The following is a 24,077-nucleotide window of genomic DNA, read 5'->3' as shown; positions in this document are numbered from 1 at the left end:
AGATACATACTTGATTTTAGGCTGTTTCCTGTTAAAAAACCCTTATTGATATAAACTGCTCAAGACATTCAATAAAAAAGCACAGCTAGTGGAAAGGAAGCACGAATTATAATTCAGCTGCTCATCTCTTGTTTTTTTATATACAGTTCTTAAACTACTGCTCCTGCCATCTTACCATGAGGCACCAGAACCTGAACAGCTGGAAGCGCAGTCTTCCTTGAAAGCACTGTATACACCAGGCATACACCAAAAGCACTCCTGTGCTTTTGTGTAATTTAATACCTTAAATCTCTAGTATCTGTTGGGATAATCAAATTGCATTAATTGGTTAACAGGATTTTAGTGCAACTGATGTTCCATCCACCCACTTCACTACAACGGTCCTCCTGCTACTCCTTGTAGGATTACTTTCACAGCCCAGAGATGCCAGCTTTAGGAATGATTTTCCAACAGTAGCATCTGGCCCCTTGGCACACTCCTCTTTGAACTGTGCCAGCTCTGCAGTTACCTTAAGGTACATCAAATGGTCAGCTAATAAGATAGTTTACTACCCTGGAAATCAGTTTTCCTCTATCAGCAATCTTTAGATTTGCCCTCCTTCACTCTTCCTTCAAAGCATCTAGCATCTTAATACATGCCTTTCTTACACATAAAGGTCAAAGCATTGTGCCTACGTCTCAGAATCATGGTAAGAAAAGCCTCTGATCTGGTAAGCAAATAATTTTTGAAAAGTCTTCCATAGCTAGGAAAAAAGGTAGGGAGTGGAAAGAAGTGGGAAGGAAGCTCATTGCAGACAGTAAATCCCTCCAGGTATCCAACTGGAATTGCTAAGTATTCTAAACAATTATTCAGTATCAGCCTTGCAGGTAACTTGCATACAAGCAGGGGATGCTCTTCTGCTCTTGCATATCCACTCCCCTGGGCACGGGCTGTGCACCTTGCCTTGCAGAATCAGCAGACACATGCAGCTGAGCTCTTTCTGAAAAGCATTCCTAACAGTTTCACAGGAAGTGTCAAGATACTCTTTTACACAGGTTTGCTCCTTGATGAAGGCACTTTGACAAAATGAAAACGGCGTTACTGGCAGCCAGACACATCCTTATTAATAGATACAGCTACCCACATTCTGTCTCAAACCTCTCAGGTAGACACTATTGAAGTTTCCATCACATAACAATCATCAGCTCCGTCCCCCTCATCATTATATACTTGACAGATGGATTTCAGAGAGAGATGCAATTTAGATCCAAGTAGGAAAGGGCACATTTCTAATGACCTCCTACATTCTCTGCCCGTTGTGCCAGCCACACTTCTGCTAGGGACAAGATTCCCTGTGGAAATCAGAAGCCTTTTATCAGTTAAGGACATTTTCTCTGTTGCCAACATTGTGTAAATAATGAGTAAAAATAGGCTTGTAAAATATTTCTATCTATGAACAAGCTTAATGCTTTTGGTGCAATATATTCAACATATGACTCAATACTAGGTTTTAAGTCATTGCATCTGAAGGTCATGAACAGTTTTCTAGTCACTTGGTAATAAAACGTTTGATAATCAAGCTCAAAAACAGGATTTTCCCCACAGGATATTTCTGGCTGAAAAATCAAGCTGAGGTGAAGCTGTAGTTTCTACAGAACACATTATCTGTGTATATACTAATATACTACCTCCCCTCCCAGATAAATATATCTTCAATAGCAATTGTATCAACTTCTCTGAAACCAGAATGTCTCAATCTGAAATTTTAGATTCAGATTTCTTCTGGAACTCACAGCTGTGTTTCTGTTATACAGACTTTATTACACTACATAATTTAATCTAAACAATTTAAGAAAGGCAATTCTCAGAGATATTTTTGTTCATTTTTGGGTTATCAAGATGGTGAAACATATATATAAAAAAATCTGTGATATTCCAAAACAGAATATTTATATTTTCAGTTTCTACATAAATGTGATGGCCCCAAAGCACTTCAGACATTAATTACCCTTCACTAATCTCCAATAAACAAGGAAGAAATAAAGTATTACACTGGACCACGCTTTCTGATCTTCAAGTTACAGATTTCAGGCATCAGAAGAATTAAAAAAGGATGTAGCTCCCTTGTACAACTACTGAAACCACTGAACAGTGTCAGAAGAAGCTATTCTTGTCTTAAAGAAAGGACAGTAGTGCCTATCAGGAACACAGCACAGAACCATGCTTAGCTGCAGCAACAAAGGCTAACCACAGATTAACACAAATTAGTGGGCAAACCTTTCATTAAACCTGGGCTGACAAGTCCAAACAGTGTACAGCCATGCAGAAATACAACCTCCATACCATTCCCAATTACTCCGAAATATAGCACAGTATACCAAAAGATCTCTTGCTCCAGATACAGGAGTAAGCTATTCCCAACTTCGCCTTTTAACTTCTCCTGAAAAAGGTAGAGCAACTGTACCCTCCTATACCTTTTCATCTAACACCAAAGAAATGGTGTCACAGCAAAGTCAGCAGAAGTGGGTACATGCCTTTCCCTCAGTATCTCACTCTCATTCAAGACAAATTTGTTTGAAGGACTGGGGGTTTCCTTACCCTGATGCATCATATCATGACCTGTAGCTGAAGCTCAGGCTTGTGTTCACCACTCACACGCAGTCAGCCACCTCCATGTGAAGGAGGGGATAGATCTGTAGACCCATCTAAAACTACCTCAGGTTTTCCTTTAGTTCCTGCAAGCTGGAACACTATGAAGTTAGTTGTCTGCATAAAAATAAGTTGGTGTTCATTGACTTCATCCCAACTATTAGTAGCAGGTTGGGCAAGGCCCCTTGGTAGCTTCCCAGACATGGGACAAGCTTTGAAGGTCAAGGAGGGTGGTGAAGACCAGCATCTGGCCAAACTCCTCCCCTGGCTCCCAGCACACTGTGGATGAGTATTTGCATTAGTGTGTGACTATCTGTGGTACGAGTCTTTTTCTGCTTTTCTGGAGTGAAAATAAGCAGTATCATCTTGAGGAACCAAAGAAAGTCTTTACCCAGACAACATGCAAGCATAGGCACCTTTTGTAAGGTAATTCAAATATCCAAGGAATTCTTTTGGTCTCATATAAAAACCTTTCCTGGAAGGACCATTAGCCCAAATTCTGATTCAGAAAAGTTTTAAGAATACCTAAATAAAATAAAATAAATTTATTTTTGCAGTGGGCCATAGCAAAGTAACAACATGTTCATACCAAGTTTTAGTCATATTTTCGACGTGATAAATATCTCGGGCATTTCCACTTAAAACAATCCAACATATCAAAAAAGAAAGACACAATCCATAAGACAATCAGTAACACTTAGTTCCTTGAAAGGTAAATTTAGCATTAAGAAAAACACATCCTATTTTACAGAATCACTCTTATTTCTTGAGGAACGGTAAAATTTAAACAAGGGCTGTGAAATCAAACTAAAACTGTTCCCCACAGAATCAAAGATGACTGACCATCCTTTCAATGTGGCACTTTTGTTCCATACAGATGTAAATTCTTTGATAATGCACTTGTCATTCTTAATCAGAATTTGATCTAAAACATTCATTATGTACCCAAGACTGACTTGACTCATGTCTCAGCTACTGTCTTGAACCTTTCCCTTTGAAGAAGCTAGTGGTATAAAATAACACAGTAAATATCTGTTCAGAAAGACAGCAATCTTATTTAGCGATTAAACATACTTCACAGGAAGAGATTCAAGTACTTTTTACTGCTCATCTGATTTAAAGATGTTAATTAACATCAGTTTTATTTCTCAAAGGAAAACAGCTGCTCTTGGTGACAAAGCGTTTTCGAGCACTCCACAAACTGAAAGCTGAACTGAACATTATCACGTGCACCCATAGCAAAGCTTTCAAAAACCTTTCAGGGGGGAAAGAAAAAGGAAAAAGCAGCTTTAATTGGATAAGACTGAAGGGTGAGTGGGTCAGTAACTGCTCCGTACACTAGAACACAGAGCTCACAGATACACAAATCACTAGAGACCCCTTCATAGCCCTGGGAACACTAACATTAGGCAGCATAAATCCTAAAGATTTTGAGCTTCTTTCCTGGATGCAAGGCATTTTGTTTCATTATAATTTAAATCCCAGAAGAAACAATTCTTAGTTTACTTTTTTTATACATATAAACAACAACAGACTGTATTTCCTAACCCTATAGGAACTTGCATCTCTCAATGAATGCTAAAAGAACATAGCAAAAAAAAAAAAAAAAAAAAGTGAAAATTACCATGCAGTCTCTATATAAGCTATATTGTCAAAAAACTTAGGCAAATAACCCTTAAAGAAAATGAAGCATAAGGAATAGAATTAAATAAATTTAAAAAATTACTTCTAACCAGAATTTTTAAGTAGAAGTTAACTGCATAGAGTTCTAGTGTGATAGTCAGATAAACACTATCATTTAAATAAAAGACTGAAGAGACCAAATTTCTGTTCTTGCATCTCACTGAAATACCAAAGTGATAAGACAAACAATCAGGTAAAATACATATAGTTTTTACAGACACTTACTTGAATGGTGTGAACACAAATGACAGTGTAGTTTGCTCTTTATGACTCATCTTAACCTGAATAAAAAAAAACATTAATCCATTATATGCAAGTTGCAACAAGACTAAAAATTGTATCAGCAATGAAACTAAAAATCACAGAAGAGTTTCTAAGACTTTGGAAAAGGAATAAAATCACACTGTCAATATGTTGTCCAGAGAACTCCTATATGTGTAACTCCTCTGAGTTCCTGGAAACCAACACTTTCTCTAAAGTAGGTGAAATAAACCACTCCCCAGCCAGTGATTTTCACAGAAGGACTTCTACAGTTTGCAGGATAAAGGGAAGATATGGCTAGAAGTGCTGCCAGACTTAAGTGACAGCCCCCCTCAATGAAACCGGTACTGTTTATGCCAGACAGGAACTAGTACACTGTGACAGCACTGCCGATCGATTAACTTGCACGTGCATAAAAAAAGGTTTTGATGCCTTGACAGGAACTTTGCCCAAGGCCCTTCAAAACATCTTAAAGGTCTCCTGCAGCAGCCTGACTCAAGCCTGACTGTTGGCATAAAGTGCAGACAGGAACTTTCTGAGCATACTGCTCCCCAAACCTGACAGCCTGACGTAGCAACCTGCACGTCTCATCCTATCCATCCAAGGCAACATCCTCTCCAGGGACTAGAAACTGTGGTCAGGTCAGCCCATCACAGCAAAAGTAAAAACCCACTTGGCATATCTAAGGCAGTGCACTTCTGCTTCAGCAGAGAAATGCAAAGGAAATTCTCACACAATCCTTCCAAAACAATGCTAGAAACAAGCCAGCCAACAGATAATTTAGCTCTAGAAGATAACAGAATAAAAACAAACTTAAAGAAAAGAAGGGCCAGAACTTTTTCTTTTTTAAAATAATATCCGAGACACCAAAGTAACTGAAAAAGACCTGAGTCTCATCCTGAATTCTTAGAGCACAGGTCCTCCAACTGTGGAAGTTATACCAGCACACTTCAACTTCACAGCCAGTCAGCCAGCTACTTCCCCTGCTACATGCCAGCTTTCCACCAAAGGTTTGGAAGCGACTCTGTTGCTGACATTGCCAACCTGGTATCCACACAAACTGCATTTGGGAACCTGGCTTTCAAGGGACAGAAGGTGCCGATCTCTTGAAGGTACTCTTAGGCCTTGTTCCACCACTGTCACAGAGATTTCCTGACATGGCAACAGTTCTCTCAGTTTCCTGTCTGTGGAAAAGATGGTTTTCCCTCAGAGCATTTATGTCTCTTGCCAAAACTGGGATTTTTGGATTTGGGACTGTTTCTTATTCCACATTTGAAAAACATCTAGTGAAACATAACCCTTTTTCGTTTGGACCACATAAGTGTTCTCATAATACAATAATATCAGATATTAGATAAACCAAGACAGAGAAGCCAGAGATGAACACTTGCAGAGTGAAACAGATAGGACATTAGTAGCCTAATTAACTTTTAGTTAATGCTTTCATTTCTTTAATGGACAGGTGCCTGTTACGATTTTGATCTGTTTGTGTACTGACCCTGACTTAGAGCCTTGTTTCCCAGCTCCTATTGCAAAGTCAGTATTTCCATTTTCAGGTATCAGATCTCAGATTCTACCTACATGCTGCAAGTAGGTTTACATTAATATTTATAAACATCAAAAGAATCAAGAAAAAAGTTACTCATCCTCCTTATAAAAAAGGTGCTTATTAAAGTATTTCAAAATCCTTCAGATATGGCTCACAATCAGCATCACCCAGTATGCACATTCAATTTCAGTCCTTAGAACTACAGCATGCTCTCTATACAGTGTATGTCCTAGTATAATTATTTTATACATAGCAACAACTATTATTCAAATAAATACTTTTCTTTACCATATGTTTAGTTACCTTAAATTGTTCAAGAATCTGAACAGCATTGGTAAACATGCTCTCTGCTTTGAAATGAGCACTATTGTTCAAATATTCCAGAGGCAGAGTTCCCTGGGGAAGAAAAATGCATATATACATAAAAAAATTTAAATGAAGAAACAGGAATTTCTCTAACTGAATCACAGGCCAAATGAGCAGTAAGAACACTTCAAATTACTGCTGAAATAACTACTGTAACTACTTTGAAAATATTCTTCTCACATAATTTCTTAACATCACATGGACTGTTTATAATATCTCAGGTCCTACAGGAATGCAAAAAAGGTAAACAATGGAAGCTGTTATTAAACTATATACTACACAGTAATACAACCTCAACCATTAATCAGAAGCCAGTTTTGAAATAGCTAAAAGTCTTCCATCCAAAGCCTCATCCAGGCCTGACCCTAACCCTAAACCAGTACTCATGATGGGAAAGCGAGCAGTTCCCATGTCACCCCATGTTGGGCAGCTTTCCTCTCATGAGTCGCAATGAGTGCAGGACAGGGGGACAGAATTTGGGGCAGTCTCCAGAAGAAATATTTCAAAAAACATACTGTAAATAGGTGTTTTAAATGTGAAACCAGCAGCATGAATGTGAATGCACACTAATGTAATGCTACTTGTCAATTAGATATTTATGAGACAACCTCTGGACTATGTAATAATATATGAAAGAAATTCAAAGAAAAACCATCTCACAGTGAGGGTACTCACTGTTCACTAAATCAGAGGCACAAGATACTATCTGAAAAAAGTACACTAATTTGAACAAGAAATAATTAAACATTAAATTGCAGGAACCAGTTTGTTTACAGGCTCAGCTTTCATGATCTAAATCAAGTATTATTCAAACCATATTGCATTTTTACCATCCCTTAAAAAACTAACAAACAACTTTTATGTCACTCAAGAGTATAAAGTTGCAGACTATAAAAGGATCAGCTGCCTTTCCAATTGAAAGCACCACACAATATATAAAAGGATTGAGTTTATACTCTAAAATGAGCATACATACACATAAAACTAAAACTACAAGCTATCTTCATACCCCATAGCACTTTTCCAAAACTATAATCTTTCCCTTCACATGCCTCAAGTCTTGCCCCCAACACTTCTTCCTCTGTGTTGAGCAGAGTTCTATAATATGAAAAAACGTTTGTGCTTCTTACCACAGAATTCAGGGGGAATGGCACACCAATAAGGGAAGCCATCAGTGGTGCTATATCAGCCTGTGCGAACAGAAGCATTCCCATTTTAATATAATTCCAGTTTCTAGAGCTAATAAATTCAGTTCAGTTTTAACGTATCTGCATTTGTAAAAGTAATACTGTGAAGTTATAACACACGGCTCTCCTTTATAATATTTCTTCTTAAGTTTCCAGTAGTCATCACGGCATGATTAGATTTAAAATGTGAGGCTCCACTACTGATAAAGCCTCAAAAATACATTTGGTTTAAAAAGCAAATATAAACCCCCCACAGTATTTATTCACAGGAATTCAGTACGTCCTTCACTGCACTCAGACTATTATGACTATTTATAGCACAGGAAGAACTAATTTCATATTTACAGTTTTAAGCAGTACACTGAGTATACTGATCTTCACAGCATTCCTTATCCCTTATTTCCACAATGCCAATTACTCACCCTCTCCCCTTCAGAGGGAGATTCTGCACTTTTATTTGTGTCCAGTCACCCCTCAAGAAGGCCCTTCGATCTAGACCTTCTACTTGTGATGATAAACATGGTCTCTCACCATGATTATGTTTTCGTTAATATAAAACTATGCACCAAAATTCTTTGGTTTTGTCCAGCATAAATCTGAAGAAACTACACTGAAACCACAGTAGTGTAACAGTAATCAGAAGTCTAGTTTGTTATTTTTATGCACAGTCCCACATGTACTACAGGACAAAAGCTCTGTCTTTGGGGACTCGTTACCCAGAACAAAATGACAATCGAGACTCTTCTGTGCAGTCTCAAAATAACAGTCCTGTAACTGCTGCCAACCTTGAGAGGAAAATTGATCTCTAATTTTGTACCAAGGCTTTGCAGAAAGCAGTTGATTCAGAACATTCCCAACTTCAACCTTCTAGCAGAAGTTTATTTCCCTTGTTTAACCAGGTTTGGAGTCTGTTATTCATATACTGGGTTTCACAGCACGATAGGAAGGAAGAAGCATATAAGCTTCGGGTGCACACATGTACATGTGCCATCACCATGATTTTAAAAACCTTGGCTGATTCAGTATCAAGGGTTAAAGTCATCCACCTTTTCTTCTTCCATTACAGTACAAATTGTCTAAATTGCTAAGTGGGTGGGCCACAATCACTGACCCTGTTGAAAAAACCCACAGTTTAACAGTATAGCAAGAATTGGTTTTGACTGAAGAATGACAGCAACTTCTGGAAAAAGTGACAAAACACAGATATTGAAATAGATAGCTCTGAAAAACTAAGCTGAACATACACATGGCTAACTTAAGTGTAGCAAAAAGCATACAGCAAAGGCTCACAAACTTGGGAAACATGGTCATCAGATCATGATCTCTGTGTTTCGCTAAGCACCTTCATAGAAGATACTGAGGAGGTGTAAGCTCAGCTCCAGAGCATTTTCAAAGCAGAAAATAGAGAGAAAGCATCTAAAATTTCTTCTAAAGGTTCGCAAAACCAAATCCCACTCTGAAAACATGCTAGATGCTATTCAAGTTACTTTGGGGTAACCGGCACTGAGTTTGAGGAGTATCTAGCATATTATACTGCACTCTTTCTACAATGGCATATAATCACTTAACTAAAAACAGTGTGATAATACATCTTCATGAGTAGAAGTTGTATGTTAGCTGCTGCGTATTAACAAGCAATTTAAACTTTTTCATATTATGCTCAGTATGGATGCGGTTCTTACAACTCTAACTTTTAAGTAACACATTCAAGGGAAATGCCACATCAGTGTGATCATTCATTCAAATTTCATAAATTATTTTAAATCATACAAAACTCATAATTTAAGGTGAAAATTTATGAGCTATTAAATTAAGTATGTTTGATACCTGATTGACATCCAGCCTCTTCAGGTTCTCCAGTTTCCATTCTGCAAGAAATAACAGAGCACATGAACAGATAATCTACACAGATTTGACAGGGATAATTCAATTAACACTTAATGACTTCTTGCCATTTTCTGTTAAGTGTTGTTACTAAAGAAAATTATAATTTGGCTTTAGGATGCTAGTTCAAGAGGGGTTACAGATGAAGCTCAACAGGCAGAAACAAAAAAATGCATTTGTTTCAGTTCACATTTTCTTTTATCCATGAGGATAAATTGCTGCCTGCAATTTTGACTCACACCAGCTGAAGAAAGTCCAAGGTTTTTATTTTTTTCAGCACAGTACAGAAAGTGATGTATTACCTCCTGTGCCAACTAAAAGATTCAAACTTAGGTTGAGGAGAAAGGCTGTTAAATCTCTTCAATAGTTTTTTAAAAAGGTTAACCCAAGGTCCCAAATATACTGGTACAGAGTCATACAAACATACTTCATGTCTGCCATAAGCAATTCCAACCAAGAGCAATCTCAGGGGAGAAGTTCAACGATTTAGCAATTAGAGCAACTGCAACGAAGGTAGACAAAGCCAAATGTACAAGACCCTAAAGCTGTGGTGCATCATACAAAAAGCTGTTTCAAAACTGCATTTTCATGCTCTCCATTAGACTCTAAGGAAATAAAAAGGAAATTGCCTTCTTTGGGGGTGGAAAGTTATTTACAAACAGAGTTTAGCAGGGTTTGTGCTTTTTTTTTTCTTCATGCCTTCTTTTCCTAATGTTTAAATTTGCTGCCCTACTACCCACAGCAGTAATATGAACAGGAAAAAAAAACACCAAAGAAACCCCAAAACACCCAAAAAAGATGACAGACAACAGACAGCTTTTTTTTTTTTTTTAATACAAGTTAAAAAAAACAGATACATAATAAAACCCAATAGGGGCTGAAACACACTTACTTATACAGTACTTAAAAAATACTGTCAGTGACCTACCTAGAGCAGATCTCAAGTACAGCAGTGAAGATGTTGGGGGCACCTACCCTCAGCTTGAGAGCCAAACTTAGTATCAGCAACATGAAGGAGGCTAATATTAGCCCCCTAATGTTAGGGGCACAGCCACCTAGAAAGCCAAACGGGCCAGTCACCATCCTGCTAATGCTGCTCACCAAAATGACACCAGAGAAGCAGCACAGACGGAAGCAGGAGTCCAACTAGCACCTCAGACCACTGACAGTGTAGCCACGTTGCCCAAAAATATCCTTTGGCTTTATATGAAGTGGAAGTTTAAATGCACCAGAAACAGGCTTCATGAAAAATACTGGTAAACCATCACTCGAAGGTCTGGCTCAACCTCATTTATCTTCTCCAAACAGACATTCAAATCCTAAACCATACGAGCCTTTCTCCGGCTTTTTTTCTTCACCCTGACTGTGTCAGACCCAAACCTGTCTCACATCAAAATGATCCGAGATGGGAAACATCCACATTTGCAGTATTGCATGTACCAAACTTATCTTCAGCAATTGCCTCCTACTACTGCTAGCTTCAGGGGTCTGACTGCAAGTCCAGTGTTATTCCCAAGAGCACCCTGAAGAGCAGTCATGTACCTTAACAGCAGAGACATACAGTTACAGCAAGTTCCCATGGCAACACAGGAAAGTATTATCAGCATTAATCATGAATTGTGTTAGACTCACACCAAAATGAACAAGTTTGCTTTGTTTTGCTTCCCAGAAAAGGAAATGGGTTTATATTTCTAGAGATACAGACTCACACATATTTCTATTATATAAATGCATTGTTTGTTTTCCTTTAAATAACATTTTTTCAATGAAAAATGTTGGAAAACTGTCTATGCACACACAACGTGCTTAAGGCAGGAAGAAACTGTAGCTCTGTGCTGCTGTTTAACCCTAGCCAGCAATTAAGCACCACAGAGCCACCTGCTCACTTTCGTCTCCCCACAGTGGGACTGAGGAATCAGGAAAAAAAACAAAAAATGTAAAACTTGTGAGTTTAATAGGACAGAAACAGAAGAGAAAATAATAAGAGAATATACAGAACAAATGATGCACAATACAATTGCTCACCATCTGCTGAATGATGCCCAGCCAATCCCCAAGCTGCAGTGTCCCCCCAGTTTATATACTGGGCATGACATCGTATGGTACAGCACACCCCTTTGGCCAGTTTGGGTCAGCTGTCCTGGCTGTGTCCCTTCCCAGCTTCTGTGCACCCCCAGCCTCCGCTGGCAGGGCAGTGTGAGAAGCTGAAAAGTCCTTGACTTAGTATGATCACTGCTTTGCAATAACTACAACATCAGTGCGTTATCACATAGAAAATAAGGAAGTGATTGGTGACAGGTTACATGGCTTTACTAAGGGCAAATCATGCTTGACAACTTTGGTGACCTTCTACAACAGGGTTATAGCACTGGTGGATAAGGGAAGAGCAACTGACATCATCTACCTGGACTTGTGCAAAGCATTTTGATACTGTCCCACATGACACCCTTGTCTCTAAATCAGAGACATACGGATTTGACAGACGGAACATTCGGTGGATAAGAAATTGGCTGGATGGTTGCATTTAAAGAGTTGTGTTGCAGTCAACGGCTCCACGTCCAAGTGGAGAACACTGACCAGGGGTATTCCTCAGGGGTCAGTATTGGGACCAGTAATGTTTAACACCTTTGTTGGTGACATGGACAGTGGGATCGAGTGCACCCTCAGCAAGTCTGCTGATGACACCAAGCTGTATGGTATGGTTGACACACTGGAGGGAATGGATGCTGTCCAGAGGGACCTTGACAGCCTTGAGAGGTGGGCCCACGCAAACCTCGTGAAGTTCAGCAAGGCCATGTGCCACAACAAATGTGCACTCACAGCCCCAAAATCCAACTGTGTCCTGGGCTGCATCAAGAGAAGTGTGGCCAGTAGGTCGAGGGAGGGGATTCTCCCCCTCTGCTCTGCTCTTGTGAGACCCCACCTGGAGTGCTGTGTTCAGCTCTGGGGCTCCCAACGTAAGAACATGGACTGTTTGAGTCCAGAGGAGGGCCACAAAACCTCCACTATGAGGACAGGCTGAGAGAGTTGGGGTTGTTCAGCCTGGAGAAGGGAAGGCTCCAGAGAGGCCTTAGAGTGGCCTTGCAGTACTTAAAGGGGGCCTACAGGAAAGTGGGGAGAAACTTTTTATCAAGACATGTAGTGATAGGATGAGGGGTAATGGTTTTAAACTGAGAGTAGATTTAGATTAGATAGAAGGAAGAAATTCTTTCCTGTGCGGGTGGTGAGGCAGTGGCCCAGGTTGCCCAGAGCAGCTGTGGCTGCCCCCTCCCTGTAAGGGTTCAAGGCCAGGTTGGACGGGGCTTTGAGCAACCTGGGCTGGTGGAAGGTGTCCCTGCCCATGGCAGGGGGGTTGGAACTAGATGATATTTAAGGTCCCTTCCAACCCAAACCATTCTATGATCAACATTATTCTCATCCTAAATCCAAAACACAGCACTATACCAGCTACTAGGAAGAAAATTAACTTTATTCCAGCCAAAATCAAGACACTAGCTTTGTCAGAAGCTTTTGCATCTCTGCTTCCCCTACTCAGATTTTCCCCAAAGGCAGACTTGAAGACACCTGCCTTGGACCAGGAGTCATAAGACACTGCACCCAGGAGCTCCCAAGGACCGGGACACACCTGCAGACTGGCCAGTCCAGGCCATACTCCTGGGAGTGAGATGCCTTGGGTATACCTGCTGCCCACACTGATTTACAATTCCAGCTCACTGTCTGGGGTTCCTGTACAGTGCTCAGCAGTTTTCCACCTGCTTAATAGGATTTTTTTCCTATATCCTGCCCTGCTTTTTCTGCAGTCTGCTGGGCAGTCAGATGAAAACAGTCCTGGGGAAACAGCAGGGAAGTGCCCGTTCATGAAGAAGCTGAGGCTACACAAATCAAAATCTCACGTTGTCCTGGGTTTGAGTGAGCGGTGGGTTTTTTTGGTAGCAGTGGAGGGGGCTATAGCCAGAAGCTCCCCCCACCAAAGATGGACGAAGCGGCAGCACTGACTGCACCCCCATTCCCTGCCCCTGCACCGCTGCGGGGAGGAGGTAGAGATATCGGGAGCAGAACTGAGCCCGGGAAGAAGGGAGGGGTGGGGGGAAGGTGTTCTCAAGATGTGGCAATGCTTCTCACTGTCCTACTCTGTTATGTGTTGTTGCTAGTGTCTATAATAGAAGTATGTTCTTTTTTTCTTCCCCTAATGAGTCTGCCTTTTGCTCATGATCATAATGGGTGATCTGCCCCTCCCGGTCCTATCTTGAATCCCAAGCCTGGCTCATCTGTCCCTACTCATTGCTGGAAGAGAAGGAGGAGTTAGTGGCTGCGTGGTGTTAGGCTGCTGACCAGGCTCAAACCATGACACACATAAAACCTTACAGAAGCAAAACCAGTGACAGGGTACACTGGGCTCCCTCAGCCACAGAAAAGAGGCTGAGTCCCCTCCAAAACAAAGATGAATATAGACGAAAACAGCCACCCCACATCCTTCTGCTGCAGAAGGCTATGCCTTCTCTGGACTTGCGACCCAAGGCCATCTGGCAGGTTCCTCACTGAGAAGCTGGAAAGCAGCTCTGTATTCTCTTTCTTTCTGAAGAAGGGTCAAGTCAAAAGCCAAATGGGTAATATTACACGTTGCCCACAGGATGCAGGGCTGACATCACAAATCTTTTGAAGATGATTGCATGGCTAGGCCTGCAGGAAGGCAGAGCACAGGTGGAGGGACTGATGAGGAGTAAGGCTGTCATCCCAGACTAGACACTGTGCCCTTCCTGTCATCCAAGCACATTAATCTCTCCATTACAAACTGGAGAGAGAAAGACCTGTCTGTTGGCGCTGCCTTTGCGGGTATTAACCCTCGATGGCAATGATGAGAAGAGAGAAAATTCACTGAGCTGCCTACAGCCTACTTGCAATGAAGAGAGTTTAAGAAGTTTGTCAGCATTGGAAATATTCTGCTGTAACCATGAACTCTTAACTCTGAGAAATTAGGAAGGATTGTCAATAGATGCAAGAACTTGAACACCGGTGCATGCAATTGCATACATGTCGGACACCCACATACATCAGCGACACAGCAGTTTTGAAAACACTCACCTCTCCTGCACACAGTCTCAGCTGCATATATATAAAGCAAGAAATTCAAAGAACTTTTCAAGAGACCTCTTTTAAGCATCTTTTCTTTCATATGCTAGCTTTGTGAAAATATCTGGGATTGTAACTTAACGGAGTAGCTGAACCATATTGACCTGTGAAAGCACCAAGTTCCATTTCAACAACAATTTTTTATTTACTTCTAAGCTACATAGCCTATTAAAAGCTATAATGCACTACCATGGAATGGTGACTTTTTAAGAAGATACTTATTACTCAAATAGAGATGCAAACTCCTGAGATACTCAGAGAGACTCAAATCTCTTGGCAATTAAAAAAACTGTAAAGATAAGTGTCTAAATGTGCTCAATAGCTGGAAAACTGCAGAGCAAGTCCAGAACGAAGGGAAGAGTTTCTGATGTTTTCTTTGAGGTGTTCGGTTTGTCTGGTTGTTGGTTTGAGTTTTTTCTAAACCATCAGAAGGCAAATATGAAGCAAGGACAGCAGGGTACAGACACATTCCCTTCTTTAAGAAAATACACATTTCCTAGCAGATGACAGCCAAAAAGCTTTCCCTGTTGTGTATCTGGAAGTCAGCTCAATACTCATATTTTCTGAAATGCTCTCACACCGTTTTTATCATTACTTCAAGTCAAACGCTGAGGTTTGTACTAATGCTGGTGAGAATCATGGAAACTGACAGCTGTAAGAATCAGCTATTACAGATCAACCCTTAGAGACATCAAGTGTCCTTAGAAGTCTAGCAGATCAGCAATCACAAACATCAAAATCAGTTGGTTTTACTCTGTTTTCTATTTTTTATTCTACAAATCATTTTCAATTTTATCAGAGATGCCATAGTTTTATAGCAGCAGTTAATCACAAAGTGTAAAATGTTAGCATGGTCTGTACCTGAGAAGTCCTGTTTGCTTAATCTGTTACCAAAAACCTTCTCAGGAGCAGGGCTGGGTTAAAACCTCAGGGCTAAAGTAATTTTTGTCTGTTTTCTCCTCTCTAATGTAGCCTGACAAACAATCCAATAAAATAGAAAGTCACTACCTCACTGATCACAGGAAGAGCTTGCTCTGTTCGATCACACATGGTTCTAGAAATCCATTGATATTTCAGTAGGCCAGTATTTATTACATTATATATTTGAAATACTAAAAATGCATTATTTTAAAAAAGTTTATTTTTCTTAAAAGAATTACAAAGGGGAAAAATAACAGTAGAGCCACAGTTTTTCATTGAGAAAGACCATGTTTCCACTACAGCAAGCAACAGAAGACAGCCCCTGGAAAGTCCCCAAGGTTGTACTGTGAAGCTAGAAAAGAGTCTCAGGACATGTCAACCCATCATATTTCTATACAAATAGCTTTTAACGTCTGGGAGTCTTCCCAAGAATTAGGTCTCTTCTGAAACTAGGTTTTAGGAGTGTGAATAGCCTCCCGTACCCGAAGAGAGAAAGTCTTCAATTCCATCATTAGAAAAGAGAACAGATTTGGATATTATCTACCTAATTTTATCATATCCTCCATAGGCATGCCCTGTCACCTTTTCTTTCCATACCACATAAAGAAAGTCATATTCACTGTAATGGGACAGAAGTCAGTAAAGACGAACAGGTGTAATGGTTAAACACCTCCCTTTCCACTAAAATCTTGCACTTAAGGTTTTTGGTTTACCTACCTTTCAAAAAATTGTCTTCAAAGAACTGAGATGTGACTTTCTGTGGATAATTCACCCCTGCACCCCAAACAATCAGTGGTGTTAAAGTTTCTGAGGGATGACCAGCTCCATGGGATCCTAAGATACACCAAACAAAAAGAAGTGTAAATTTTTAGACACATGGTGTAAAACCAAACCAAAAACCTATATATGTATAAGTTCTTGTTACAGGATACAAACTAAAATCCTGTTACAGACAACCTGTTCCAGCTTCATAGCTTATTTTTATGCTGTTAACAATAAAGGCTAAATTCAAGTTGCAAGTTGGGAAATTGGTGCCACCTCAGTCAAGCCCATAAAGATATAACTTTGTACAATATAAAACCCAAACTGTTAACATATAGAAGCTAAAACCAAAGTATTTGAAAGTCTCAAGTTGTAAAGGAGTTACTTGCTCAAAACATGTGCCATGTGCCTATCCTGAACATCTCATGGAAACCAGGGATGGTAATTTTGAATAAAACTGAGCACTTCCCCAAAAAATCATATGGTCCTAAAATAAAGATTAGAAATCCATTTCAAAACCAGGAGACAAAATGCTTTGCAACTGTCATCCTTTCCCCAGTGATACAAGTTCATTTTTAAGGTTTTAAAGCCTGGTAGCACACTCCTTAAAAACTGATAAAACATGACTTCCTTCCTGGGGAAATTAATGCCCTCCAGATTAACATACCAACACCAAAAGGAAGAAGTTTTAAAACTATGATGTCTCAACAGCAGCTACACTGAATCAGAAGCCACACAAGCTTGAAAGAAACTTTGGTTATTGAACACAGTGGGTGAGGTACCACAGCAGTGAGCTAACCTGGTCTCAAAGGGAATGACATCGTTACACAAACTGTGCTGGTCACTGCACAAGATTATACATTTTCCTTGTACTTCCATAGACATGCACCCTTCCCTCTGTGTGTGTGTGTGTGTGTATTTTAAGAATCATGAAGGATAGAGAGTAACACATTGTTATAAGGACAGTGCTTTCTTTAAAGAAAAACAAACAAAAAAACCCCAAAACAAACAAACCAAAATTGGGTATGAAATTGGGGATAGCATTGAGGCAGTACAACAATCAGTACAGCAGAGCTGAAGAGCAAGCTTTGCTTTCTTTAAACAGCCCTAAGCTTAAGAACACACAGGTCTAGGAATAAGATTTCCAGTGTTCAGAAATCCCTTGAAAGGTGCTTACTGGGATCAAAACCAGCACCAAGTGCTCTTCTTTGCAGAGCTTGGGAAAAGAGCAGACGGAGGGAGCACCTCCACCATCTTTCAGGCATCAGTTATTTCTTTCTGTTGACCACATTTCAGCCTGATCTGAATTATAACAGGAGGAAAAAATAATCTGATTTTCAGCTGGGTTAGGTCCCTGCTCTACCCTTCAGCACCCTTCAAAACCACCTTGTCATGGCAAAGGGAGGGAATGAGTGCTGTTCTTTAGTTTTCTGTTCTCTGGTCCAGCATACCACACAGTAGTACTTGCAGTACTGTGTGGTACAGGATGGCAGGAGGAACAAGTGGACAAGGTGAGGGTGGGTGTGGGACCACCCATGTTGGAGGTCAGTGGCTCCATCTGAGATCAGTGTAAAGCAAAATCATGGAGTCAGACTGAGAAAGCAAGTGGTCTTTGCCAACAACCACAGTTTCTTTGATTGTGTCAAGTTCAGAACGTGTTCTCTTCCATAATAGGTCCCCTGTTGCCGTTTTAATTTTTAATTTGCTTTAAAACTGGTGCATATCCCACCCTGCAAATAACCACTGATAGACTGCAGCAGTTGCTGATACTACAAACTCAAATAAAAAGCTACTGAACTAGCCTTCAGATCTCTAGGTATGGGCCTGAGCATCATCTCTGGGTCTGCTCTTGGACTCACTGAGAACTTTAAAGTTATTAATACTTCTGGCAGAAGATCAAGATTTTTCTTCAAGACAGAAAGAGATGACAGAAAACTATGGCAGACCAGTGCTTCTTAAAGCCTGAAGAATTACTCCTATCACCTTTTATTCTCCTTTCAAAGGATCTAGTATGTAATGAAAACAGCCCAGCAGCTCACTCTGGCAGCAAAGAAGGCCAACAGCACCCCAGGCTATGTTAACAGCAGCACGGTCAAGGGAAGGGATTATTCTCCTCTACTTAGTACCTGTGAGACAACCTCTAGACACTGGATCCAGTTTTTGATCCCTCCAGTAAAGACAATTGGTCAGAGGAACACTTGTCCTGTGAGGAGACACTGAGGGAGTGGGACTTGTTCAGCCTGGAGAAGAAATGGCTTTGGGGGAGGAGGTAACAGAGCATCCTGCCTGTGCCCCAGTGAGGGGGTTGGAGAGGGGATGGAGCTAGGGTCTCACCGCAGTGCATGGTGGTAGGATGAAAGAGAGCAGGCATAAATTGAAACAAAGGAGGTTCAGATTGCAGACAAAAAAAAACCCCTTTCCCCTCCATGAGGGCAGGCAGGCAGTGGAACAGGCTGCCCAAAGGGGTTGTGCAAGCTCCGCCCTTCGATGTTTTAAAGGCTCTGCTGGATTAAAGACCAAGCAACCTTATCTGATCCCAAAGCTAATCCTGCTTTGAGTAGGTGTCTGGAAGTCCCAAGGTCCCTGTATCATATATATATATATTTATTAAAAAAATATACACACCTACCTTATAAAAAATTATCAAATGATTTCTTGAAACAGACAAAAAAAATACATGCCAGAATATTTTATTGCAAGTGGCACTCAGCTCAACAGTAAATAATATTCAAAACCAGACTATTTTGCAAATTAACAGATGGTAATTGGGCCAATTTTGAATAAATTACGAATATTTTTGTCATCTCTGATGAAAGAAAGTCTGCTTCCCTTCCATTTAAAAAGTTTATGATTTCACACACAGAATAAAATGGTGAATTTTGCAAAGACCGTGCCTGAATCATCCCTGGTTCAAAAGTATCACAGTTAAGAGTTACAAACACACACAACATTGGAAGAGAGATTTATCATTTTCAGTGGCTGCACAAAAGGACAAGAGTATTTTTAAAATTCTTGAAAATATGAAAAAAGAAGAAAAAAAATCAGATTTGTCTAAATGAGTTCACCACTGTAAATTCTTCTCATCTGCCCTTAATCTAGTTATGCCAAAATTGCCTCAAGCCATTTGACCACTCTGGGCGTGCCCTTCACAAGTGCCCTCTGTGGGTGCCAGCCTGGCCAGCCACCTGCCTCACTCTCCTTTCTATACGTTCAGCTGCTCCACCTAGCCTCCAGCAGCAGCCTCCTCTAGAAAGACCACACAGCAGTTCCATCCCTTCTGCTGTGACTAAAAGGTCAAAATAAGGAAAAAGATCCCACCTCCAAAGTTTTTCACCAGCTCCTGGACAGATTTGCCACCTTTCCCAAGTGCTTCAGCGGCCCTAAGTGAAAACTATATGTCCCACACGGGCTGGAACAAGACCAGCTTTGTGTTATTTGGTTGTCAACAGCAATCTCCTCCTCCTTCAGCTAGCTTTCTGCAGAAAGGCTCTGACAGAAGTGGTATTTAGGTCTTTTTATCCCTACTATCAGCCACTAAGGAGTTAGCTTCACTATTTTCTTTTTTTCTGTCCAGATATGCAACTCAGCTGTCACAGGGCTGATGAGAGACCCTGCAGCCAATTAACCATTTCCTAATTTGCATGGCTTTCATATACAAGAAACACTTCGGATGTCAAATCAAAGCGGGGTCTCCAAAGCTTCTAATGGGACAGAGCTCTAACTGCACTACAGATAGCTAACTCAGTGTTTAAAGAGACTCACCCCAATCTGTCATTCCATGATCAGAAGTTAAAATAAATGCAGTTTTCCCATCATTTCCATAGAAATTGTCAATCATCGAAGCAATTTCTTTTACACCCTCATCAACTTTCTTAATATTCTCCTTGTATTCCCTAGAAAAATAAGAAAAAATGTTGTTAGAGTCAAGGTGGCTCTCACACTTGGTATAAAGCAAGTTATCCATGGTCTTAAGGCCCAGTCCTTTGACTACAGACAGCTCTATCCCCTACAGAACCTCAAGCTAACAAAACGCATCCTAGATCTCAAATCTCTCCTCCCGAGTTTTATGTGAGATACTGTCACAAATGGATGTTTATTTATATTTCAAATCTGACCAGTACTTGATTGAAGACTATAATTTAATCACCTACAGCTATCAGGCAAGTTAAGGAGAGTGCCAGAAAAAAGGAATTCTGGAAAACTCAAATGCTTTATATTGTAAGTTTCAAAAATTATTTTAAGCAAGTAACTAAATAGCCAAGAAAGATCTCACCATGCTGGGACTGCTTTGAGATGATTCGCAGATCAGCACAGAACCCAGAGTTATATAGAAGAGAGGCAAAACCAAAAATCTGTATATTTTTAGAAAGTGACCATGATCAACTTTCACCCAACTAATTTTCTATTTGTTGCTGTTGCTAAAGTCAGTTTTAAAACTCTATCTTCAAAAAAATGTAACAGAAAGAACACGACACATACAGCAAGTGTGAACTTTGGAATGATGTAGGAAATCAAAACAAGGGGTTTGAAAGTATGCAAGTATTGAAAGACAGACATAATATCCTACATTCAAAGCATATGAGGAAATGAAAAGAAACTTCTCATATAATGCACTTCAAGATTAATTGGTGCTGAGTACTGTTAATCTTAACTATTCTCTTTGTTCAAGTGTCCTAAGAAAAGCTAAAACACAATGCTGGAATTTGTAGCCATTATTCCTGAGTACTGTTGCCTATAAATTCAACCATACCATTTCAGCCATGGGGAATCCAAAAACTGTTTCCATTTTATATTTAAAACTGCAATTTCCTACCTATCCTCTAAATTATGTGTTGACTATAACTAAAATGATCTGCTAAAAATCAGACTTCAGTACAGGAGCATAACCAGGTACTGTATATAGCAATCTGTCACTTCTACAGAGGACACCTTAAAAACAACAAAAACCAAAACCAAACCAAACAAACACACAAAAAACCCCAAACAAAATTCAGAATATCACAGTAACATATATGACCTATTGTAGAAACCCTCAAGACTACAAGTCTTGTTTCAGGCTTGATAAATAGCACTGTTCAAAACGTTACAGTATGAATTTAAAACTAGTAAGTAAGATATGCTGAATTTCTCAATTACCTTGAGTTTGGCCGATGAGCGTGTCCATTTGTGTCTATGCCTAGCAAATGCAGAAACAGAACCACTTTCTCTTCATTCAGTGCAGAGAACAATGTCTGATTACTTCTGGAAGAATTAAAGAAGCTCTGTATGGAATAAGCCATTAAGATATTTATTTGAGTACAATGGAAAAAGATGATAGCCTATTAAAACTAAAATGCAGCTGTTTTCATGTCAAAATACAAGTAGCTATTAAAGTTATGAAAAAGAAAAATTAATTACTTCCCAATTTACTACTTGAAGGATAACTACTATGAATATAGTCAGTCCAAAGTTTCAGCTTATCTAAATCAACACTCCTCAAGTTGAGGCATCTTTTTTGTTGTTTATTTTGTTTTGGAGGGGGCGGTGTTGTTTGTTTTATTTTCCTATTTTATTTGGGCTTTTTGAGTTTCTTTAAGCAGAAATACCAGATAACTGCCTATCATCCCTTCTTTGACCCCTGTATAATCACAATGATGAACCATTCCTGAGCGCTACTTATGGTTTTATATTTCTGTTGATTTATCAATTTCAAGTGGAAGCAAAGGCCTCTTGCTTTGAAATCAGATTCTGCAGGACTGGAGATACCAAGCTACAACTTGTTTGCAGAAACTGAAGTAAAGCAGAACAAAACAAGACATGCCTTGCAAATACAGGAACTACAGAACATACATTTGCTTTGCACATGTCCTACTTCAGCATTCCTGAGGCAGATGCTGGGGGCTTTTCCCCTCAGGTTGAATGAGTCTTGACATGGCTATTCAGTGTTGTTCAGTCATATTACAGCAATGCAAAATGCAGGTAGACAGCTATTCCAGCATAGTAACAGCACTGCCCAAGGAAACAAAGTTGGGTAGCATTTTAGTTCAGAGAGCATCCAGAGAACCTTTCACTACACTGATATAAACAAAAGTGTCTTCGAATTTTACACAAGACTCCAGGAGAAATGCTGGCAGAGCCAGTGAAACATTTCTGACACCAAAGGACAGAGCAGTCCACCACACACCTGTGACAGTGGTGGAGCTCTTAAGAACTAAAGATCACACCTCGTGTAAACACAAGTCACTGTACCCAGAGGAAGACCAAACTGGCAGCAAGGGCATCACAGTAAGCTGTGTCAGGAAACCATGGCAGTACACAATTCCATATTTTTTTCTCCCTCAATATACAGAAGTCACATGGACTGATATTTGCACACTCTCAACTTCAACTCTTGTCCAAGCAAAATCATGACCAAACTCCAGAAATATTTTAAATAAAGATACAAGGACAAAATCTGGTCACATTCAATAGCAATAAAATTATTTTTATGGAGATTTCAATTTCCCACAGGGGTCCATCTACCTGCATATATTTGACCACAGACTGCAAAAGCCTTCCAGAGCACACCAGTAATTTGCAGAATGAGGTATAATTCTGTTTTCTTATTTTTAATTAAATAAAAGGAAACAACATATCAAAACAGACAAACAGGAAACTCCCAAAATTAAATTCTAAAATGCAGATCAATATTTGAAGGCAGATATTTTTCTATCACAGACTGATTAAGTGAAAGAAACCATTGTGAGGAAGGCAAGGCCTGGGCTTCTCTCCCACCAGACAAGTTCACATGCCATACCAAAACCAGCCCACTCCCTCAGCCACCTTGTAACCCAAAGCAGCAGCAACCAGAAGAGACTGCCCAACCTCAGCCCAATTAAAAATGGGACGACAAAAGGAAGATGAGTGTAACCTAAGATGTGGCATCCTCTCCCAGAGCAAATAGCAAACTCTATCCCACAGAACATTTTAAAAACTGGTTTACTGAAAAAAAAACATAGGCAGTTCCTCACAAGGAGTTACCTTAGCCTGATAACGGTGGTGAGCCGGTAAGCAAACAGCAGGGACAAGTACCAATTAACCTTGTTCTGGAGGTTACCGAACTGTTTTGTCCAGCACTATGCTTGTATCTCCTCATAGCCTGCTAAAGGCCTCTTCTTTTTCGTACTCAGTAGTCACAAAACTTGTGACCTACTCAACACTGGTCTCCAAGCCACCATTATGTGTTAAAACTACTGCCTCAATTTTTTTTGTTTCCCTTTTATTTGCTCTATTCAGTAACATTACTTCCCTTCTATATTTAGGCCAAATGCCACCAAGAAGTCTCAGGGATAGGAGTAAACAACAAAGAGGTTTAGAGAACCCAGTTTCTCCAGTCTCAAGAAAAGGCACCTAAGGACAGATCTCAATGCTGTCTACAACCTCTACCAGGCGGGTGAAGGGAAGATTGAGACAGGCTGCTCAGAGGGCCTTGGTGATGGGAAAAGGGGAAACTCACAGTTTGAAATGGGGGAAATCCCAGTAAGATAGAGAGAATTTTTAGAATTATTTTTTAAACCATAACTGTAGCCAGATATTGGAACAGGTGCTCAAGAGGTTGTTGAATTTCTGGCCTTGATTACGCTCAAAACTTGACTGGGCAAGGCCTGAGCAGCCTGCTCTAACTGGACCTCCTTCACGCAGGGAGTTGGACTTGATGATCACTACAGCTTTCTTCCAAACTTCTTTTT

At 40.0% G+C, this 24,077-nt stretch overlaps 1 protein-coding gene across 5 annotated transcripts in view; it reads right to left on the bottom strand.

Annotated features, from left to right (window-relative positions):
* Positions 1–24,077, bottom strand: part of PIGN (phosphatidylinositol glycan anchor biosynthesis class N) — a 109,866-nt gene that overhangs the window by 53,264 nt on the left and 32,525 nt on the right. For all 5 annotated transcript variants that reach the window (XM_032992011.2, XM_032992010.2, XM_032992013.2 and 2 more), the window contains 7 exons: positions 21,508–21,632; positions 20,134–20,264; positions 16,327–16,443; positions 9,502–9,542; positions 7,618–7,677; positions 6,425–6,517; positions 4,537–4,592 (listed from right to left, as the gene is read on the bottom strand). In XM_032992011.2, the coding sequence (XP_032847902.2) occupies positions 4,537–4,592; positions 6,425–6,517; positions 7,618–7,677; positions 9,502–9,542; positions 16,327–16,443; positions 20,134–20,264; positions 21,508–21,632 (623 nt within the window). The remainder of the gene's footprint in view (positions 1–4,536; positions 4,593–6,424; positions 6,518–7,617; positions 7,678–9,501; positions 9,543–16,326; positions 16,444–20,133; positions 20,265–21,507; positions 21,633–24,077) is intronic.

The sequence above is a fragment of the Tyto alba genome, unplaced genomic scaffold (genome assembly GCF_018691265.1).
Source record: "Tyto alba isolate M040663 unplaced genomic scaffold, T.alba_DEE_v4.0 Super-Scaffold_48, whole genome shotgun sequence".
NCBI lineage: Eukaryota > Metazoa > Chordata > Aves > Strigiformes > Tytonidae > Tyto > Tyto alba.
Note: the sequence above shows the minus strand (reverse complement) of the source record. Positions and strands in the feature narration are given on the sequence as shown.